The sequence below is a fragment of the Ailuropoda melanoleuca genome, chromosome 5, assembly GCF_002007445.2.
Source record: "Ailuropoda melanoleuca isolate Jingjing chromosome 5, ASM200744v2, whole genome shotgun sequence".
NCBI lineage: Eukaryota > Metazoa > Chordata > Mammalia > Carnivora > Ursidae > Ailuropoda > Ailuropoda melanoleuca.
In genome coordinates, this window is record NC_048222.1 from 18,897,551 (window position 1) to 18,914,883 (window position 17,333).

A 17,333-nucleotide genomic window follows, 5' to 3' on the forward strand; every position below is an offset into this window, starting at 1 on the left:
CCTTCTTGCCATCATACACCCAACCATATCTAACCACTTGCCACTTTCCAAACATGCTATGTTATTTTTATGCCTTCCTGTTATTGTCCATACAGCTTCCCCTGCCAGGAATGCTCTCTCTCGATTCCTTGTGTTCCCTTACTTTAGTTCCCACCTCACAAATATACCTACCAGCTCAAGTCCCAGCTTGACTAGAACCCTTTTAACACAGGGACTGTCTCATATTCATTTTGGTATTCCCAAGCACCTATCCCATAATAGGTATGAAATAGGAGGCAGTGTTAGGCAGACTTGGGACCCAGGACCAATGCTACCCGTGCTGGAATAATTCTCAATAGAACATACAGCCACTATTGCCCTTATCCCAGTCTGGGCCAAGGGTATGTATTCATGAAAACCCATGGCTTATATGTGGCATAGCTTAGTGGAAGAGGCATGTCTCTATATGCCCCCCTGAACCCCAGCTGTTCTTATAGTTGAGTTATGAGAATACCTTAATACTATGCTGTGATGATAAGTCACTTCATGAATTACTTAGATTCTTGCTTCTGTTCCTTTTTCTTCATTCTGCCAGACGGCAACCAAACCAAGAAAGATGAAACTCAAACACCCTTTTTCCTTGTTATGTTCCTTAATGGGAAAAAAGGTTGAAACAAACAAAATATTTATTAAACTATAGTATTGGTATTATCTGTGAAGTTCCTCTATCTATAGGTTGTACCCCTTTTCCATGTGTATTTAAGAATTAGCTGTTTATGGGATAAGAATTGTATATGTAATCAAGAATTCCATAGGGAATCAAGAATCAATTGCTCTGTCACTGAATGCCTATGTTTCCTAAAAATTAAAGATACATTTTTTTCCTTTCATTTTTAGATGCCTGATGTTTTAGAAGGAAATAGAAATTATTTAGATTAAACAGGACTCAAGATTAAACATTCTTCATTTTTGTCAACCAATCCAGGAGCAGAGTCATTACTAAGTATCGTACCCAGGTCATTCATACAAATGATACATTAAAATCTATATAAATGATGAAACTTACATTCCAAAAATGTGATTCTTTTTCTTCTAATTTATTCCCATGAACAATGAAACATATTCTAATTTAGCATAAACAGAGGAATACAGTGGCTTCTTTTCCAAATGTCTGTTTTCATTCACAGAGAATACCACTTCCATATTATCAAGGCTTTAATGACACATAAAAATAGTAATGTATCCCATTTCAACTTTTTGTTTCCCCCTGCAGGAAATCCTTTTTCTCTCTAAACAGACAGGCTCTTCCTACTACCAACCAAATTTTAAGACACTAATTCTGAAATCCTTTGGAATTAAAACCCAGATGAACGGAGACGACTGGGCTGAGATGTAACCCTCATAATTTCTACTTTAACACAGTTTTGAGGAATTAGTTCTGAATTTAAACAAAGGAACCAGCGACAACTGATTTTGTGAGATGTATCAGAAAAACAAATGTACATACATGCATATACTCTTTTTGATAAATCCCAGGGCCAGGATAGAGAGGTAGCTTTTGAATCAACTACTGGGAGGGAAGAAATGATTTTAGCTCACTGAAATTAGTTTTGCACTTAAATTACTCAGGTAGGTACAAGAGGAAAATATGCAGAGAATATATATATCTGGCCTCGAAGGAAGTGCTGAATAAATAAAAACTATTATTATTACTGTTATTTTTGCCGAGGAATTCTGTAAGACAAATCTTACGTGAATTTTGAGACAGAAAATTTAACTTCGCAAATTCAGCAAGTTGCAATACCATTTAAGACAAATGAGAAATGCACAGCCCGTCGCAGCTGTGACAGTGCTGTGTTTCAGAAAATTAATTGAAAGTTTTGGAAGTGATTCAAATTTTAAAAAGACACATTATTATTAATAGTTTTAGGGGATCCTCTAAGGATAATTAAAATATCGCAGGAGAAGGGCAAATATTAAGGTAAAGATGGCTAGTGCAGTTCCGGAATCCGCACACGAAGGTGATGAAGCAGCTGGAAAGGAAGGATTAAGACAGGTCGTCTGCAAACAGGAGTGTGTGCATAAGCGCTACATTCGGCATGTATATTATTAGACATTTATGATCTTTTACCCGCAGGTTGTCTCAAAATGAATGTGCCTCCTTAGGTACTTGACTCAAGGACACAGAGTCTAAGCCTGGGCTTCTTTCAATAAACATTTAGTGACTTTCAGTAAACTATGTGACAGCCTCAGTGTTAGATGCCAAGGACACACTGTAAAATCAGGCAAAGATCATGAAGGGGATAGACTCTGGTCTAGAGTGGGATGCCAGCATACCTGTCCACGGTGCTCTGGAAGCATGGATGAATGGCCCAGGATTATGTGTGGGAAGCTCAGGGAAGATTTCAGCCAGGGAGGGTGACTGACGCTTGAGCCAGATCTATTGCTGAATGGATATTCCCTGGACAGATGGAAGGGGAAAGCAACAGCACACTCAACACGTGGAGGCCTGACGGGCACTGGGTTACATGCCCTGAACTACAAGTCGTGTCTAAAACCCACGTTCTTCATATGGCAGGAGATGAAGATGATCGTGAATAGCATTGTATGCCTTGCCAAAAAATGTGAACCTTATCCTCATGAGAAGCTCTGAAAGATTTAAAGTAGAGGCATGACGTGGTCAGCGATGCATTCTGAAAGCTCACCCTAAAAGTAGTGTTAAGGGTAGGGGCTGATGATGGGTAATGTCAGAATCATGAGCACCTGTTGAGATCTGGCCACAGTGCTCCAGGCAAGGAAAACTGACACCAGAAACTCAAATCGGGGCAGTGAGAATAAAGAGGAAGATAGGGATGCCCCGTGATGTCAGAGGTAAAGTGAAAAGGATTTGGTAATTGGTTAGCTGCGGGGGTGAAGACAGAGGAGGCTGGGAAGCCTACCAGGGTTCTGGGTGTGTTGTCCCTACTGAAGTAGAGAACACAAGAGGGACAGCTGGTGTGCAGGGAAAGACAGCATGAGTGTGAGGTGCCGTGAAACATCCAGGAGATATTATATATACGCTGAGAAGGATCCAGTGGCCAGGGGGAGAGCAGGGTTAATTGGTGAATCAAGGTCTCAGGGGAAGAAAGAGAGACTCGATTCCCCAGCACCTCAAAGGAACAGGGGCACGTCTTCCGCTGTGCTTGGAAGAAAGGAAATCAGGACAGGCATGCTTAGGGCAGCCAGGGGCTGTGCGGTGGTAAGTGCAAGCTCATGGCTGAAAGCTTCACTCTCTTCCTGCAGTGCGAGGCTCAAGGGGAGAGGCGAAGGTTTGAAACAGGCACAGCCTCTGCCTTCACAGAGCAGAGCTTTGGCTCTCACCACAGGATATGACAAGGAGGCACAATTTCCTCTCTGCCTCACGATTTCTGTTTTTATCTCCACTTTGTTCTCCTTCCTTCTAGTTCCTCGTTCCCATGATTCTGACCCATTGCATCTTCTTGAGGACTTACCCCATCAATTGTTTTGATTCTCTCCCACCTTTAGTTTATAACTTGTCACGGAATTCTTGCTCTCACCCAAAAAAATCCTGCCTGCAGTCCTCTTCTCCTCTAACGCTATCGTGTTTGCTCTTTTCACGCCCCATTATACCTTCTGAGAAAGGACTGACAGTTTACAAAGCAGTTTCACGTATGATCTTAACCAACCAGGCATCTCGACTCTTAGTGTTTCTGATGAATATTTTTCCATACTGCCAGTCTCAATATGCCACTCATTTTTAAAGGCTGTATAATATTTCATGGAGTTTATATATATATGTATGTGTGTGTGTGTCATAATTTATTGAATTTTATTTTATTTTATTTTTTAAAGATTTTATTTATTTATTCGACAGAGATAGAGACAGCCAGCGAGAGAGGGTACACAAGCAGGGGGAGTGGGAGAGGAAAGAAGCAGGCTCATAGCAGAGGAGCCTGATGTGGGGCTCGAACCCATAACGCCGGGATCACGCCCTGAGCCGAAGGCAGACGCTTAACCGCTGTGCCACCCAGGCGCCCCCTGAATTATATTTTAAGGACACAGTTTAAATTCTTACTTTGTAGTCCCACATCTATTGCTTTACATGCTCTGGCCCCACACTACTTGTATGCCTTTGCCCATCTTGTTACCTTTCCCGGGAATGCCCTTCCCTGCCCTAATTAAACTTCCTCCCTTCTCCACCTCCACCAACCAGTTCCTCATATTTAACACATTTATATCCTTCAAGGCCTAATTTAAATGTCACCCTCATCCTATCTGAAAGCAATAAAGTGTATTTATTTACTTGTTTGGTTGTTTATTTAAAGATTTTATTTTTAATCTCTACACCCAACGTGGGGCTCAAACTCACAACCCAGAGATCAAGAGTCACAGGCTCCACCAACTGAGCCAGCCAGGCAACCCTCCTCTATTTTATCTGAGACTTTTTTTTTTTTAAGATTTTTATTTATTTATTTATTTGATAGAGCACAAGAGAGCACAAGCAGGGGGAGCAGCAGAGGCAGAGGGACAGGGAGAAGCAGGCTTCCAGCTGAGCAGGGAGCCCAACACAGGGCTCGATCCCAGGACCCCAGGACCCCAGGATTATGACCTGAGCCGAAGGCAGACTCCTAACCGACTAAGCCACCCAGGTGCCCCTACCTGAGACTTTCTAATGGTATTCAGCACGCTCTTCTCTAAACCACAGCACATGGAACACAGCAGGCTACAGGAAAAAGAACACTCACCATGGAATCATTAAGATTTAGATTCAAGACCCAGCTCCTCCATATAGCTGTTGTGAGAACAGAGTTTATAGTCACATTATGTTAAGAACAATTATAGGACTGGGGTGCCTGGGTGGCTTGGTCGGTGGAGCCTGTGACTCTTGATCTTGGGGTTGTGAGTTTGAGCCCCGGGATCAAGCCCCACATCAGGCTCCCTGCTCCACTGGGAGCCTGCTTCTTCCTCTCCCACTCCCTCTGCTTGTGTTCCTTCTCTCACTGGCTGCCTGTATCTCTGTCAAATAAATAAATAAAATCTTTTAAAAAAAATAATTATAGGACTGTGTTATTATTGTAAAAATGTAAATATTTTGTACATTATATTTATCTTTAAAAGATAGTGACATTTGCCTATAGAAACACAACTCTGGGTTATGAGCAAGTGACATATGTAATTCAAACCTGGCAGGTCCACCCAGAAATATTTACAAAGGACTCTGGGAGTCAGTATGAATTCATGATTGTACCTCAGGGGTAAGTTGTGGAACTTAACACAGATCCTCTTGTATTTAGCAAGGCCAAGCTTACATGAAGAACAATTAGAATATATATATATATATTTAAAGATTTATTTATTTATTTATTTATTTATTTATTTATTTATTTATTGGAGTGGCAGAGGGAGAGGGAGAGAGATAATCCCAAGCAGAGCCTGCTCTGAGCACAGAGCCCAATGCAGGGCTCGATCTCACAACCCTGAGATCATGACCTGAGCTGAAATCAAGAGTCAGATGCTTAACTGACTAACCCACCTAGGTGCCCCTTAATTAGAATATATTTTTAAAGAAATTCCAGTGAGCACGATATGGTGAAAAATTCAATGACACTGGTGTACTCTTGGGGATCCTTATAATAAATGGGGCCAAGGTCAATGAAGATGTTCCAAGAAGAGAATTTCCATGATTTCATAGCACAGCCACTGCACTGATACATTCCACTTCCATGTGGACTAGAGGATTTGAATCTCCCTATCAGAGACCTTTGGTGCTGGGAGAATCGTGTCTAGGAAGAGCACAGTTCCTTCCCTCCCATGTTTCTTCTTTACTCTCGTGCTACTACCACACTCAAAACAGTCCGACACCAGGTGCCTGGTGTTTTTCCACACACCAAGCAATTCTCTGTGACATCAGCTTGGGGTCCTATGATTTAACTCCGTTCACACTACCTACCTAGAGGTAGCATCAGCTTCCACAGGTTAAGGGCTTAGTCCCTCCAGACTGCCCCCACCCACTTCAGATGCCCAGCGCAAGTCCAAGTTGTTCCCTGTGCTTGATCTACAAATCAGAGGTTGCCACAAACCCCTCCTCTGGTTTGATTAATTTGCTAGAGCACCTCACAGAACCCAGGGAAACATGTACCTTTAACACTTTATTCAAGGATACAGATGAACAACCAGATGAATAGTTGCACAGGATAGGGTCTGGGAGGGTCCTGAGTGCAGGAGATTATATCCCCACGGAGTTGGGGCGTGCTACCCTCCTGGTACTCACTGAATCCTATCCTTCTGGGATTTTTATGGAGGTGTCCTCATGTAGCCATGACTAATCATTTCCATTTCCAACCCCTTTCCCCTCTGGAGAATAGAGAGTAGGGCTGCAAATTCCAACCTTCTAATCATGGTTTGGCCTTTCTAGTGACCAGTCCCCATCCAGGAGCCATCCAGGAGCTGACCCAGAGTTGCCTCATTAGAACAAAAGATGCTCCTAGTGCTTTTGGTGCTTAGGAATATACAAAAGGTTCAGGCGCTCTATGCTAGGAACCAGGGCAGAGACCAGTATATATATTTTCTATTATGTCACAAAAAGGTATAAAAACTACAGTGCATAAATACACAAGGAATTACTACAACTAATACATATATATTTTTTAAATATACTCTTCCTGGGGCACCTGGGTGGCTCAGTTGGTTAAGTGTCTGCCTTTGGCTCAGGTCATGATCCCAGAGTCCTGGGATCGAGTCCCACATCGGGCTCCTTGCTTATTGGGGAGCCTGCCTCTCCCTCTGCCTGTTGCTCCCCCTACTTGTGTTCTCTCTCTCCGACAAATAAATAAATAAAATCTTTAAATATATTCTTCCTTTTATTGAAGGTTGATTTACATCCTCTGTTGTTGGGCACCTGGGTGGCTCAGTTGGTTAAGCGTCTGCCTTCGGCTCAGGTCATGATCCCAGGGTGCTGGGATCAAGCCCCACCTCAGGCTCCCTGCTCAGTGGGGAGCTTATTTCTCCCTCTCCCTCTGTCCTTTCCCCAACTCACTCACTCTCTCTCTCAAATAAATAAAACCTTTTTTTTAAAAGTCCTCTGTGAAGTGTAGAACGCAGTGATTTATAAAGTAAATTTAAAGTCATGCAGTAATCACCACAATCTAGTTTTAGAAATTTCCATCACACACCCCAAATCTCCTCCAACCTGTTTGTAGTCAANTGTAGGCAATCACCTTTCCCCCCCCCCCCCCCAGGAGTCTGGTCAGTCTTGTTCTTGGGGAATATACAAGAGAAGGGTTAGTAGGACAAACTGATCAGCTGCTGTGCTGGAGCGTGGGGCATTGAGGCTGCTACTCGGTTACTTTTTGGTACTTCACTGTTATCTGCCATGATCCATCTAGTTTTTGGAGGGGCCCGCTGGCAAATTAAATTGGAATTTGACAGAGACCACCACCCCTATGAGAGTGGCACACACCTTCCCCTTTCCCTGGGATGTGAGTGTGCTTTCAATTTACTCTCTCTGTTGGGAAGGGGAGTGGTAGTGGCAGTTAGAAAAGCTTCCATTCAGCCTTTCCTACTCATAATACTCTTTTTTCTAAGATTTTATTTATTTAAGAGAGAGACAGCATGCATGAATGGGGGAGGGGCAGAGGGAGAGGTAAAGGGAGAGAGAATCTTAAGCAGACTTCACGCTGAGCACAGAGCCTGACTTTGGGCTTGATCTCACGACCCTGAGATCATGATTTGATCTGAAACCAAGAGTCAGATGCTTAACTGACTGAGCCACCCAAGTGCCTACCATAATACTCTTGATGGCTCCCCTAGGAACCAATGTAAGGGTTCTTTCAACCACCAAGTATGTCCATTCCATCTGTACTTTTAGGCACCAAATACGGGTGGGTCTGATAACCTAAAGGACCCACTGTTGGCTGGACCCAGGGTGGGACTCCATTTATTTTCTGGCTCCCTTATACTCCTACCCTAAAAGGGGGCCATGCTGGCAGGTTAGGTCCTGGATATGACATCAGTTCAGACCTTGTGTCCAACAATCCTCCAAAGGTCTGGGTGTTCCCCTTTCCTCAACACATGATTACTGTGAGCAAATGTCCACAGGTCCCCTTGAAGAAGGATGCGGAATCACTACTGAATAATGATGGTTCGGGGCTCCTCATCATAGCACCCTGGCTTCTCTTCAGTTACTGGGTTCTGGAATTGAGAAACCTCTCAGGCCCTGCTGAAGAGGGGATCGTGACCTCACTGGGCAACTGCCCTCAGCCTCCTCCTAATCTTTCTTAATTTCTTGAATGGTATAAATTAACATTAAGTTGGGTAGTATTATTAATCTTAGTAACCATTGCCTCTCTCCAGGTTACTCCTCCTGCCCGTTTTCCACTCCACTCCCCTGTTCAGACTTTGCAGCTCATAGTGATAACTGAGCCCACCTTATTTCTGATGGTTAAGGGGTGCCACCTGGCCTCCGTTCATTCTCATCCTCTCGTCCTTGTTGCAATCAGCCCCGTTCTGTAACAGCATCTCTAACCCTCAGCATGGGCTCCAGAGGATAGCTGGCCACTGGTCTCAGCGAGCCTAGAGCCCTTCTCCCCTGTGCATTCCTCCTTGCTTTGGTAGATGGAGTGTTTTCCAGGCCCTCTCACAGAATGGGAGCTGGTGAGTTTTCCAGCCTTACATAGTATATCCATTCCAACAAGCCTACATTTAGAGGCCAGACAGAGAAGGAGGGGCTGGTGAAGTGGGAAGAAAACTAGCAGATTAAGGTTGTCACCGAGCCTAGAAAGACAAATGTGAAAGAAGGGGCAGGGCAGGGCTCAGATCAGGACTTCGGGATTTAGCAAGATGGAGATGTTTTAGCAGTGAAAATAAAAGCCTAGTTGGAATAGGTAAGTAGAAAATTGAAAGTTGAGATAGTGAAGTTTTACTGTGTCAGAGAGCAGAGAAATGAGGCTGTTGCTGAAGGGGAACAGGGGCCACAGGCAGTTTTATTTTTTTAAGATGGGCAATATTACAGTTTGTACGTTGATGGGAACAATGAATTGGAGAAGTAGAAAATTTTTATGAGGTAGAGAAGACAGAGCTATTCTCAGAATCACGCGTTTCTGAGCAGGAGATAGGATGCAGACTACAAATGGTGGATGCCCTTTGTGGGCCTATAAATATTTGTTATTGTAACAGAAAGGAGGGCAGAACCTCAGTGAACAGATGGAGGTAAGTGGCAGGTTTTGTGGACAGTGATCAGATGATTATGCTTTTGTTCATCAGTTCTTTTCAAGGAAATCTGAGCTGGGGAGGTTTGTGAATTGTGCATAAAGAGAACCAGATGGAAAGAGAGCCTGGGAGGCTGGGAGGGAACATAAGCCCTCCTTCTAAGTGAGAATTCGGGCTGGAGAGCCAGGACTCCTTTGAAAGTCTTCCTAATTTTCTGTTTCTTTTTCCTGTGGTGCCCCCTTTTCATGAGGATTTTCTTTCAGAGGTAAAAGATAGCATAAAAAAACCCAATTCTTTTCTTCAGCACTTGCTAGGTGAAAAGAACACTTAAGTCTTTGCTTGCATGCAATAAACACAACTTTTTTTTTCTTGCTTGATTTTTTTTTCATTTCCTATTAAGCCTACAATTGAACTGAGGTTGCAAATTTATGGAGAAAAGACGTCACTTGTAACAATACAACAAAGTCAACAAATACTTTGAGTTACCACAGAGAGTACACTTCTGGAACACTGACTCAAAGGCACAAAGATCGCCGGCCTCAAGATGTTCACAGACAGGACACATAATCCAACTATATATTGTGTGAGAAGGTAACAAGTGCTATGAATGAAGGAGAGTAGAGAGACAGGAATTAGAGTGTTGGGGAGGGAAGACTGGAGAGTTGTGATTTTAAATGAGGTAGTGAAAGTAAGTCCTGCTACCTGGGTTAACAGTTGAGCAAAAGCTTAAGCAGCATGAGGAAGTTCCTCAGCTATGTGGTAATCTGGAGAAATAGAATAGAACAAAAACCGGTGCATAAAGATCCCGTTTGCCAACGACGCTGAGGGGAACTCTTAAGTAATCAGAGGAAGAGATGGCTCTGCTTCTACCAATTCCAAGGGAATAAAATGACAAAAGTGAAAATCAACGGCGATCTGCCTGAGCCCTGTGAATGAGAATAACCAGGATGTGGTATATTCCCGGAAAACGAGCATCTTTAGAGAGAGAGGTGCAGAGGTAAGAGAGAGGGAGAGCATGGGGAAATATTTGGAAAGATCTAAATAAATTAGTAGATATTTTTAAGATTTTAAGTAATCTCTACACCCAACATGGGGCTCAAACTCACAACCCCGAGATCAAGAGTCGCTTGCTCTACCGACTGAGCCAGCCAGGTGCCCCTTATATTAGTGGACAGATTCTTAATTCAATGAATGAAAGATTGGAACCAACTAAGGGGGAGAGCTTTGGGTGGGCGCCAAGAGAAAGCTGCTTATTAGAGGGAGACTAGATCATAATACAAGGTTTGTAAGCACCCAGATCAGGGTGAGTATTTTACTTCCTGGATCCACAGGTAACTAGTTTTTATTTTTTATACCAGTTGGACAGTCACATGGTCGTATGTTTTTATGTTCCCTAAATTCAGCACATCAGTTACGTCCAGAATAGGCACATTTTATTTGTCCCCGACAACCATTTAAGAGCTGGTTATCTAAAATTCAAGTCCCAAATAAAATCCATTAGAAGTCATTTAATACCTGGTGTGGCAGTCCAGGTTAAGCCTAACTGGATTATCCTTACTGGTTCAGGCTGTGTCTAAACATGTCCTGCGAACTGGGGAGACAGACCTACTAGGATCTCATTTTAATTATGATGAGAATCCTCCCCACTGGAAATCAGTCCTCTGAAGGGAAAGGAGTCAGTGAGATATCCTTGGTCCAGAAGGGAGGGAAGAGGTGATTTTGAGTACTGTATAATGTCTATTTTCTGTGACACAGTTCACACTGCATGCTTTCTGGTGTGAGGAGACAGCAGCAAGTTAAATACAAGGATGTGTTTGTCAAAAAACCTGTCAGACATCAGGAACTCAGAAAAGGCCTGATTGGAAACTCGCGAAACATAAAGCTGGGGAGGGAGAGTGTTCCCTCGCCAGTAGAGAGTACTCGGCAAGGTTCAGCCACTGAGTGGTGGCCATGGCCTTGATGGCTTTGGCACACTGGCAGCTTTGGCAGCAGAGCAGAGATGGAGAGAGCAGCAGAGTGGGAGGGTGCCCTCTGCTTCTGCCAGCTGCCTTAGCCATGCTAAAAAACCAAAACTGAACCAAGTAAATTTGAAGGTCTAATTGGCTTTATTAAGTGATTCATGAATTGGGCAGGATCCCATCTAGCAAGGGACAGCTCCGAGGACAAGGTGTACAAAATGGAAGGTTTTTATAGGAAGGAGGGTGGGGCAAGAAGTTATTAGAAAAGAAAAGAAAGGATTGTTTCAGGCACCATCTCCTGCCCCTTAGGGGGAAGGACAGGCTGTCCTATTAGGTTGATTACCTTCTTTGGGGGGTTGGAGAAGGGCCCATGTGACAAGATTCCTCATTGATGCTGATCAGAAAATTCCTGACTGACCGGTTAAGACTCCTTTTCCGGGGGAAGTTGAAATTGCAATTAAGTTGTGTATCAAGTCCACATTTGGTGATTTGGCCTAAGTGAGGCGATTTTGGGCCTGTGATTTTTCTTTTCAACAGCAGCAGTGGCAGTGGCGCTGGCGGCCTGGTGGAGTGGCGTGGAGCTGAGTTGGTTCGGCCCAGCACTGTCAGATTGTGATTTTAGCAGACAGAATTAGTGGCAACAGCAGCCACAAGCTGCTTTTACAGAGGCCCCAGGCCAGTGAGGCCTTGAGCAGAGCCAATTCAGGAGTAGAAGAGCAGATGGTTCTAGGCCATGGAGCAGGAATCTGAAAACCAGACTGCCAGGTTCGATCTTCCATTTGCCTTTGACTAGCCTTTAAGCCTTGGGTAAATTACTAACCTCTCTGTGTCTGTTTTCTTCTCAGTAAATAATATCCAGCTCATAGGGATTTTTAGAGATTATATAGATTACACATGAAAGCACAGCTCTAAGAGATAGTGATTGACAATAGTAAGCATGCAATCAAGGTTAGTTTGTTTCATCATCCGTATGACATCTCACACTAGTCCAGTCCAATAGTACTTGGTATTCACATTGTTTAATTGCATGAAATACCAGAGTATTGGCAGCAACCTAAAGTCCAACGAGATGAGAAGGAAAGTGAAGGACATTGAACAGCCAATGTTGCCTCTAGTATATATTTGCCAAACGTTTACCATATGCCAGGCACTGTTCTAGGTGATTTATAATTCTGGAATGTCAAGAATTTAAGCACTCGCTATTTAACTATGGCAGATAGGAGCCAAGATTTTCCACTATTTTTTATGCTTTTTGCGTTTTTTGAACAATTATATATTACAAAACAGTTTTGCTTTTCAATGCCACATACGGGTAGTTCATGTTCCTTCTATCACTATTACTTAAAATTATACAAAGACTACCGCGCCGGACACCAGGCGAATCATCATTCAAATAAGGTAACTACTTACGACGCTAATTAATTGGGACCGAAGGACGAGCGGGGCGGGGCGAGCAACAGACTGCAGGTGGCCAGCCAACGTCTACCGCGGGAGGCGGACTTTCGCGGGAAATGTCAGAAGCCTCCTGGGGCTGCCCGCGCTCCCCACCACTCGGAGCCAAGCAGCCACGTTGGCGGCGTTCCTCAGCCAGAGGAGGGGGCGTGGCAAGGGCCCGTGCGTGATGCGTGCCCCGCCCCCTCCCGGAGCCCGGATGAAGAGTAACGCCATTACCGCCGGAGCCGTGGAGAGCACTGGCGGGCGGTCACCAGACGCCGGACCGGCTGCGCCATGAGAGTCCTCTCCCGCCTGCTTCTGCTTCTCTTGCTCGTGTTCCCCGCTACCCTCTTGCTCCGCGGCAGCCCTGGAGGTGAGGCGAGGGGAGTGGGCAGCGGGTCTTGGCCGGGAAGGAGACGCCAGCCCCAGCAAGTTTGAAGCTGGAGGCGGCAGCGGCTCCTGGGTCCGGCGTCTGTCCCGCCAGCCTCTCCCCACCCCATCCCCGACCTCCGGTTCGTAGTAGGGGGTCTCATTGCGCGCGGGGCGAATCCCCACTGGGGCCTCCGCCCCTTCCACGCGGAGCGCGGGGTAGTGTCTGGCGACCTTGCTTGGTGGCCGCTCGTAGCCTTGGGTTTCTCCTCTTGCCCGGGACCCGTGCCTGCAGCTGTGGCCGGAGTTGGTGGGTCCTCGGCTTAGGGAAAGAGGCGAGGGGGCAGCGGGCACAGCTGCACCGCGAGCGCGTTGCAGCCGGTTGTATTTCTTCTGGCCGCCTCTGCTCCACCCCCATCCGCTCTGGGCTGACGTGTCTTTAACTTCCACGTTTGGGAGCCAGCCTTCATTCATTTGCTGAAATTCTTGGTTTCTACACACCTGAGCTCTTATAGCATCTCCTCCCTACCGCCCGTTTCTGGTCATCTCCCTGTTTATCAGCACCTGAACTCTTGTGTGTTACCAGGAGTCTTCATTTCAGAAAAACTCCACATCTTCGCCTTCATTGTCCACCCCAACTCCCAGGCCGACTGAGGAATTCCAGCCTATTACTTGAGCCCTTATTTTTCTTCTCCTTTTTTCTGTAACTGTTTTTTGTTTTGTGGAAGCATCGCATTGTCCTGGGTTGGGGGGGATCGAATTCGACATTATACGTTTATTTCGGTTTATTCTTTCCAGTAGTTAATATGATGTGAAAATAACAACATTAAAGATGCGGAAACTTGACTTTTTGACCTGGTTCTATTATGATCTTCAGTTTTCTAATCTGTAAAAGGCAATCTGACTGAACGATCGCTAGAATTCCTTTTATTCTGTAAGTTTAAGCAAGTTCTGTGGCAAAGCGAATGATAGTGACAGGTATCCACGAGTGCTTTTGCAGAGAAAAGTGAAGTGACTCGCTTCTCTTTAGTGGACAGAAAACCAAATGAGATAATTAACCAGACCTGTTAATGAATTCATTTGCAGGTTTAAAGAGGGATTCTTTTTCCTTTATGAGTTGCTTGCTGGCTGCTTCTTATTTGGATTTTTAAAGAAAATTTGACAGTTGTACTTATTTAGAACCTAGAGTATGTTTTTCAGGTTTGAAAACATTTTGTTTTTTAGGAAACATCAATTGTATCTAAACCTAACTGGATATCTTTAAACATTTTTGTTTTGTGAGGAATGGTCTTTCTTTCAAAGGATGTTTTTTCTTAATTTTGCCAATTGAGAATTGCTAGACTTTTTAGGCACAAAGTTGTCACTGGTTAATATTAATATCTATTGAAATGTAGGATGAAAAGCCATTGTACATATTGAGGAGTCTTGAAATTTAAGTCCAACTTAAGATTATGTCAGCATAGGTATTTTTCTTATTGGTTTTAGAAAATGACTTGTAAATTATGAATGCACTGTCTTTGTTCAGCAAACAGTAGAAGCTGTTTTTCAGCTGTGGTTCAGTGTTCTTTAATGTTTTTCATAAATCTTAACAGCCAGTAAAAACTCAAGGAAGTGAAAAAGGCTTAAAATGCAGCGTCCTTAATATATACTGTTTTTCCTGGGTATTGCAGCATGTACACATGCTTCCTTTCCCACATTTTTTTTTCCCCTACTGAATTGCCACATCATCATTCTTTCTGAGAAATGTTGGAAGAGTCACTAGAACTTTGAAATTTCTTTTGAGTGTCCTGCCTGAGGTAGATTTAATTTGACTTACTTAGTGAACTTTTGCCTATAAAATTATAATTTCTTGGCATTACAGTTATGCTTAATTTTTTTTTAAGATTTTATTTATTTACTTGATAGAACAAGCGGGGGGAGCAGCAGCCAGAGGGAGAGGGAGAAACAGGCTCTCTGCTGAGCAAGGAGCCCAATGCGGGACTTGATCCGAGGACCCTGGGATCATGACCTGAGCTGAAGTCAGACGGCTGACTGAGCCACCCAGCTGCCCCTATGCTTAATTTTTAAGTGTAGGGGAAATAAAAAAGTACTTAAAACATGTTTGAAACCATATGCAAAAATAGATGCATGCTTTCAATGCTATCAACCCTGAAGTTGCCAGTATAGTTTTTATTTTACCAAATGTGCTTTATGCAAGCTAGTTTTTACCGTGGATGCCATACAAATATTTGTTCCTCGGAATTACATGCTATCAAGTTCTAAGAGAGCTGTAGTCAACTTTAATGACAAATGTTTCTTGCCTAGTTATTGAGATTGCTATTTTCCTTTAGACCTGAGCGGGGTTTTTTGGTTTGTATGGTTAATAATAGGGATTAAATTTTGGAGCTTCTTACTCCGATTTTATTTATTTATTTGGCAGAGCACGATGCACATACACACAAGCAGGGGGAGCAGGAGAAGTAGGCTCCCAGTGGAGCAAGGAGCTCAAGCACCCCTGGAGTATCTTAGTTTTAAAACAAAATTACTTAAAGTTTTTTATTTGAGCTTCAAGGCATCTTTAGTTTCAGTTCATTTTCCCAACAATTAAGTGCTTTTGAAAATTAAACGGCATTTCCCATTAAAGTTAACATAGAGTTGGTAAGATTATCCGTTGATAAGAGAAAATCGTATCAAAATATTCTAGACACATTGTAATTTGGCATCTTTCAGGGGAACTGGGAGATTGAGTTACTCCAAGGGTAAGAGTGTATTGCCTATACCTGGGACTAAAAAACATTGGTATGCTCGGGGTAAAGGTTAAGTGCTTGTTTTGTATTTTATTGTTAGGCTCATTAGCTGCAGCCCAGGATCTTACAGAAGATGAAGAAACGGTGGAAGATTCAGTAATTGAAGATGAAGATGATGAAGCGGAGGTAGAAGAAGATGAGCCCACGGATTTGGTTAGTGTTCTACGCAGTGTAATTGGTGTTTATATCCTTTCTAGAATTTGTCTTTTTATAGACTAATTTGGTATTAAAATTCTTGCTTTTAGAGATTTGTTTTCTGTGATCAGAGTGGATTGAAGTTGGGAGAAAGGGGCCAGTGATTGAGGATGGATCATGAATATTTTCTTGCACAAGGAGGGAGATACGAAACAAAGAACAATTAAAGATCATACGAACATGAGTCTTAGAGGGTAACAGAGTGGGAATGGCACTGGACCAGTGTTGATAGATTCGGGATGCATGCTACTTAGCTTTTTAACTTTGAATAGCTTTTTTCTCTGGATCTCACTTTCCTCCTGTTTCTTTCCTTCATTCAGTAAGCAAATATTTACTTGGTCCCTAATATGTGATAGGCACTGTTACCAGTGCTGGGGTAAACAAACCAGTTATTTTCTCTGTTCTCATGGAGTTTCTGTTCTTGGGGCAGTATATATGTGTTTTGGTGGCAGGGAGTGAGGAGCAGGCAGTAAACAGTATATAAAATGTGTCTTGTGAAGAGGAAAGGGCTTAGAGAAGATCTCTTAAAAGTCCAGTTTTGAAATTTTTACTATAAAATTACAGTTAAACGGTAAGAATGTTGGGCTGGAATCAAGATCATTGCAGCATGCTTCTAGCTAGTTTTATTTCCTCTCTTGGGCTACTACGATTTATCCTACATAAATTTTTAAACTCCAGAATCAGGGCGCCTGGGTGGCTCAGTCGTTAAGCGTCTGCCTTCGGCTCAGGGTGTGATCCTGGAGTTCTGGGATCGAGCCCCACATCAGGCTCCTCCACTGGGAGCCTGCTTCTTCCTCTCCCACTCCCCCTGCTTGTGTTCCCTCTCTTGCTGGCTGTCTCTCTGTCAAATGAATAAATAAAATCTTAAAAACAAAACAAAACCAAACCTGCAGAATCAATCCTTTTCACAGACTTAGCAACACATTGCCTTCAGCGTCAGAAAACGAAGGCCATCAGGTGTGAACTCTTCCAAATTTCTACTTCTGAATATATTACTCACTCATCCTTTCTACGTTTTCTCCTTAAAAAGTAGTGAGTTGTCTTTATTCTTTTCTAAGGCCTAGCCTTACCACCTGTGTTCTTGTTCCCATCTCGTCCTGTGGGACTTTGTATTATTCTTTCCTTGTGTGACTTCATTGTTCTTTCTCAGTGGCTTGATTGTGTTAGGCTGTGCGTGTACTTATATATGCCACTTCATATTCCTCCACTTTAAGTTGCTACACGTTTTCTTTTACCAGCACATACCTTGAAAGAGTAAATTGTACCACTCATTTCACATTTGTATTGTGGTCTGGTCCGATGTAGCAAGTAAAACTGTTCTTGCTAAGTCACCACTGACTTAATTGTGAAATTCCTGGCCTGTTTTTCGTTGTCAGCCAGTTTGAACTCTTGTTAGCATTTGTGG

General features: G+C 43.4%; 1 protein-coding gene across 3 annotated transcripts in view; it reads left to right on the forward strand.

Annotated features, from left to right (window-relative positions):
- The first annotated feature begins 12,784 nt into the window (after positions 1-12,784).
- Positions 12,785-17,333, forward strand: part of SSR1 (signal sequence receptor subunit 1) — a 38,687-nt gene continuing 34,138 nt past the window's right edge. For 2 of the 3 annotated variants that reach the window (XM_011219490.3, XM_019795015.2), the window contains exons 1-2: positions 12,785-12,951; positions 15,774-15,886. In XM_011219490.3, the coding sequence (XP_011217792.1) occupies positions 12,873-12,951; positions 15,774-15,886 (192 nt within the window). In that variant the 5' untranslated portion in view covers positions 12,785-12,872. The remainder of the gene's footprint in view (positions 12,952-15,773; positions 15,887-17,333) is intronic. The other variant, XM_002915030.4, reaches the window with a different exon arrangement.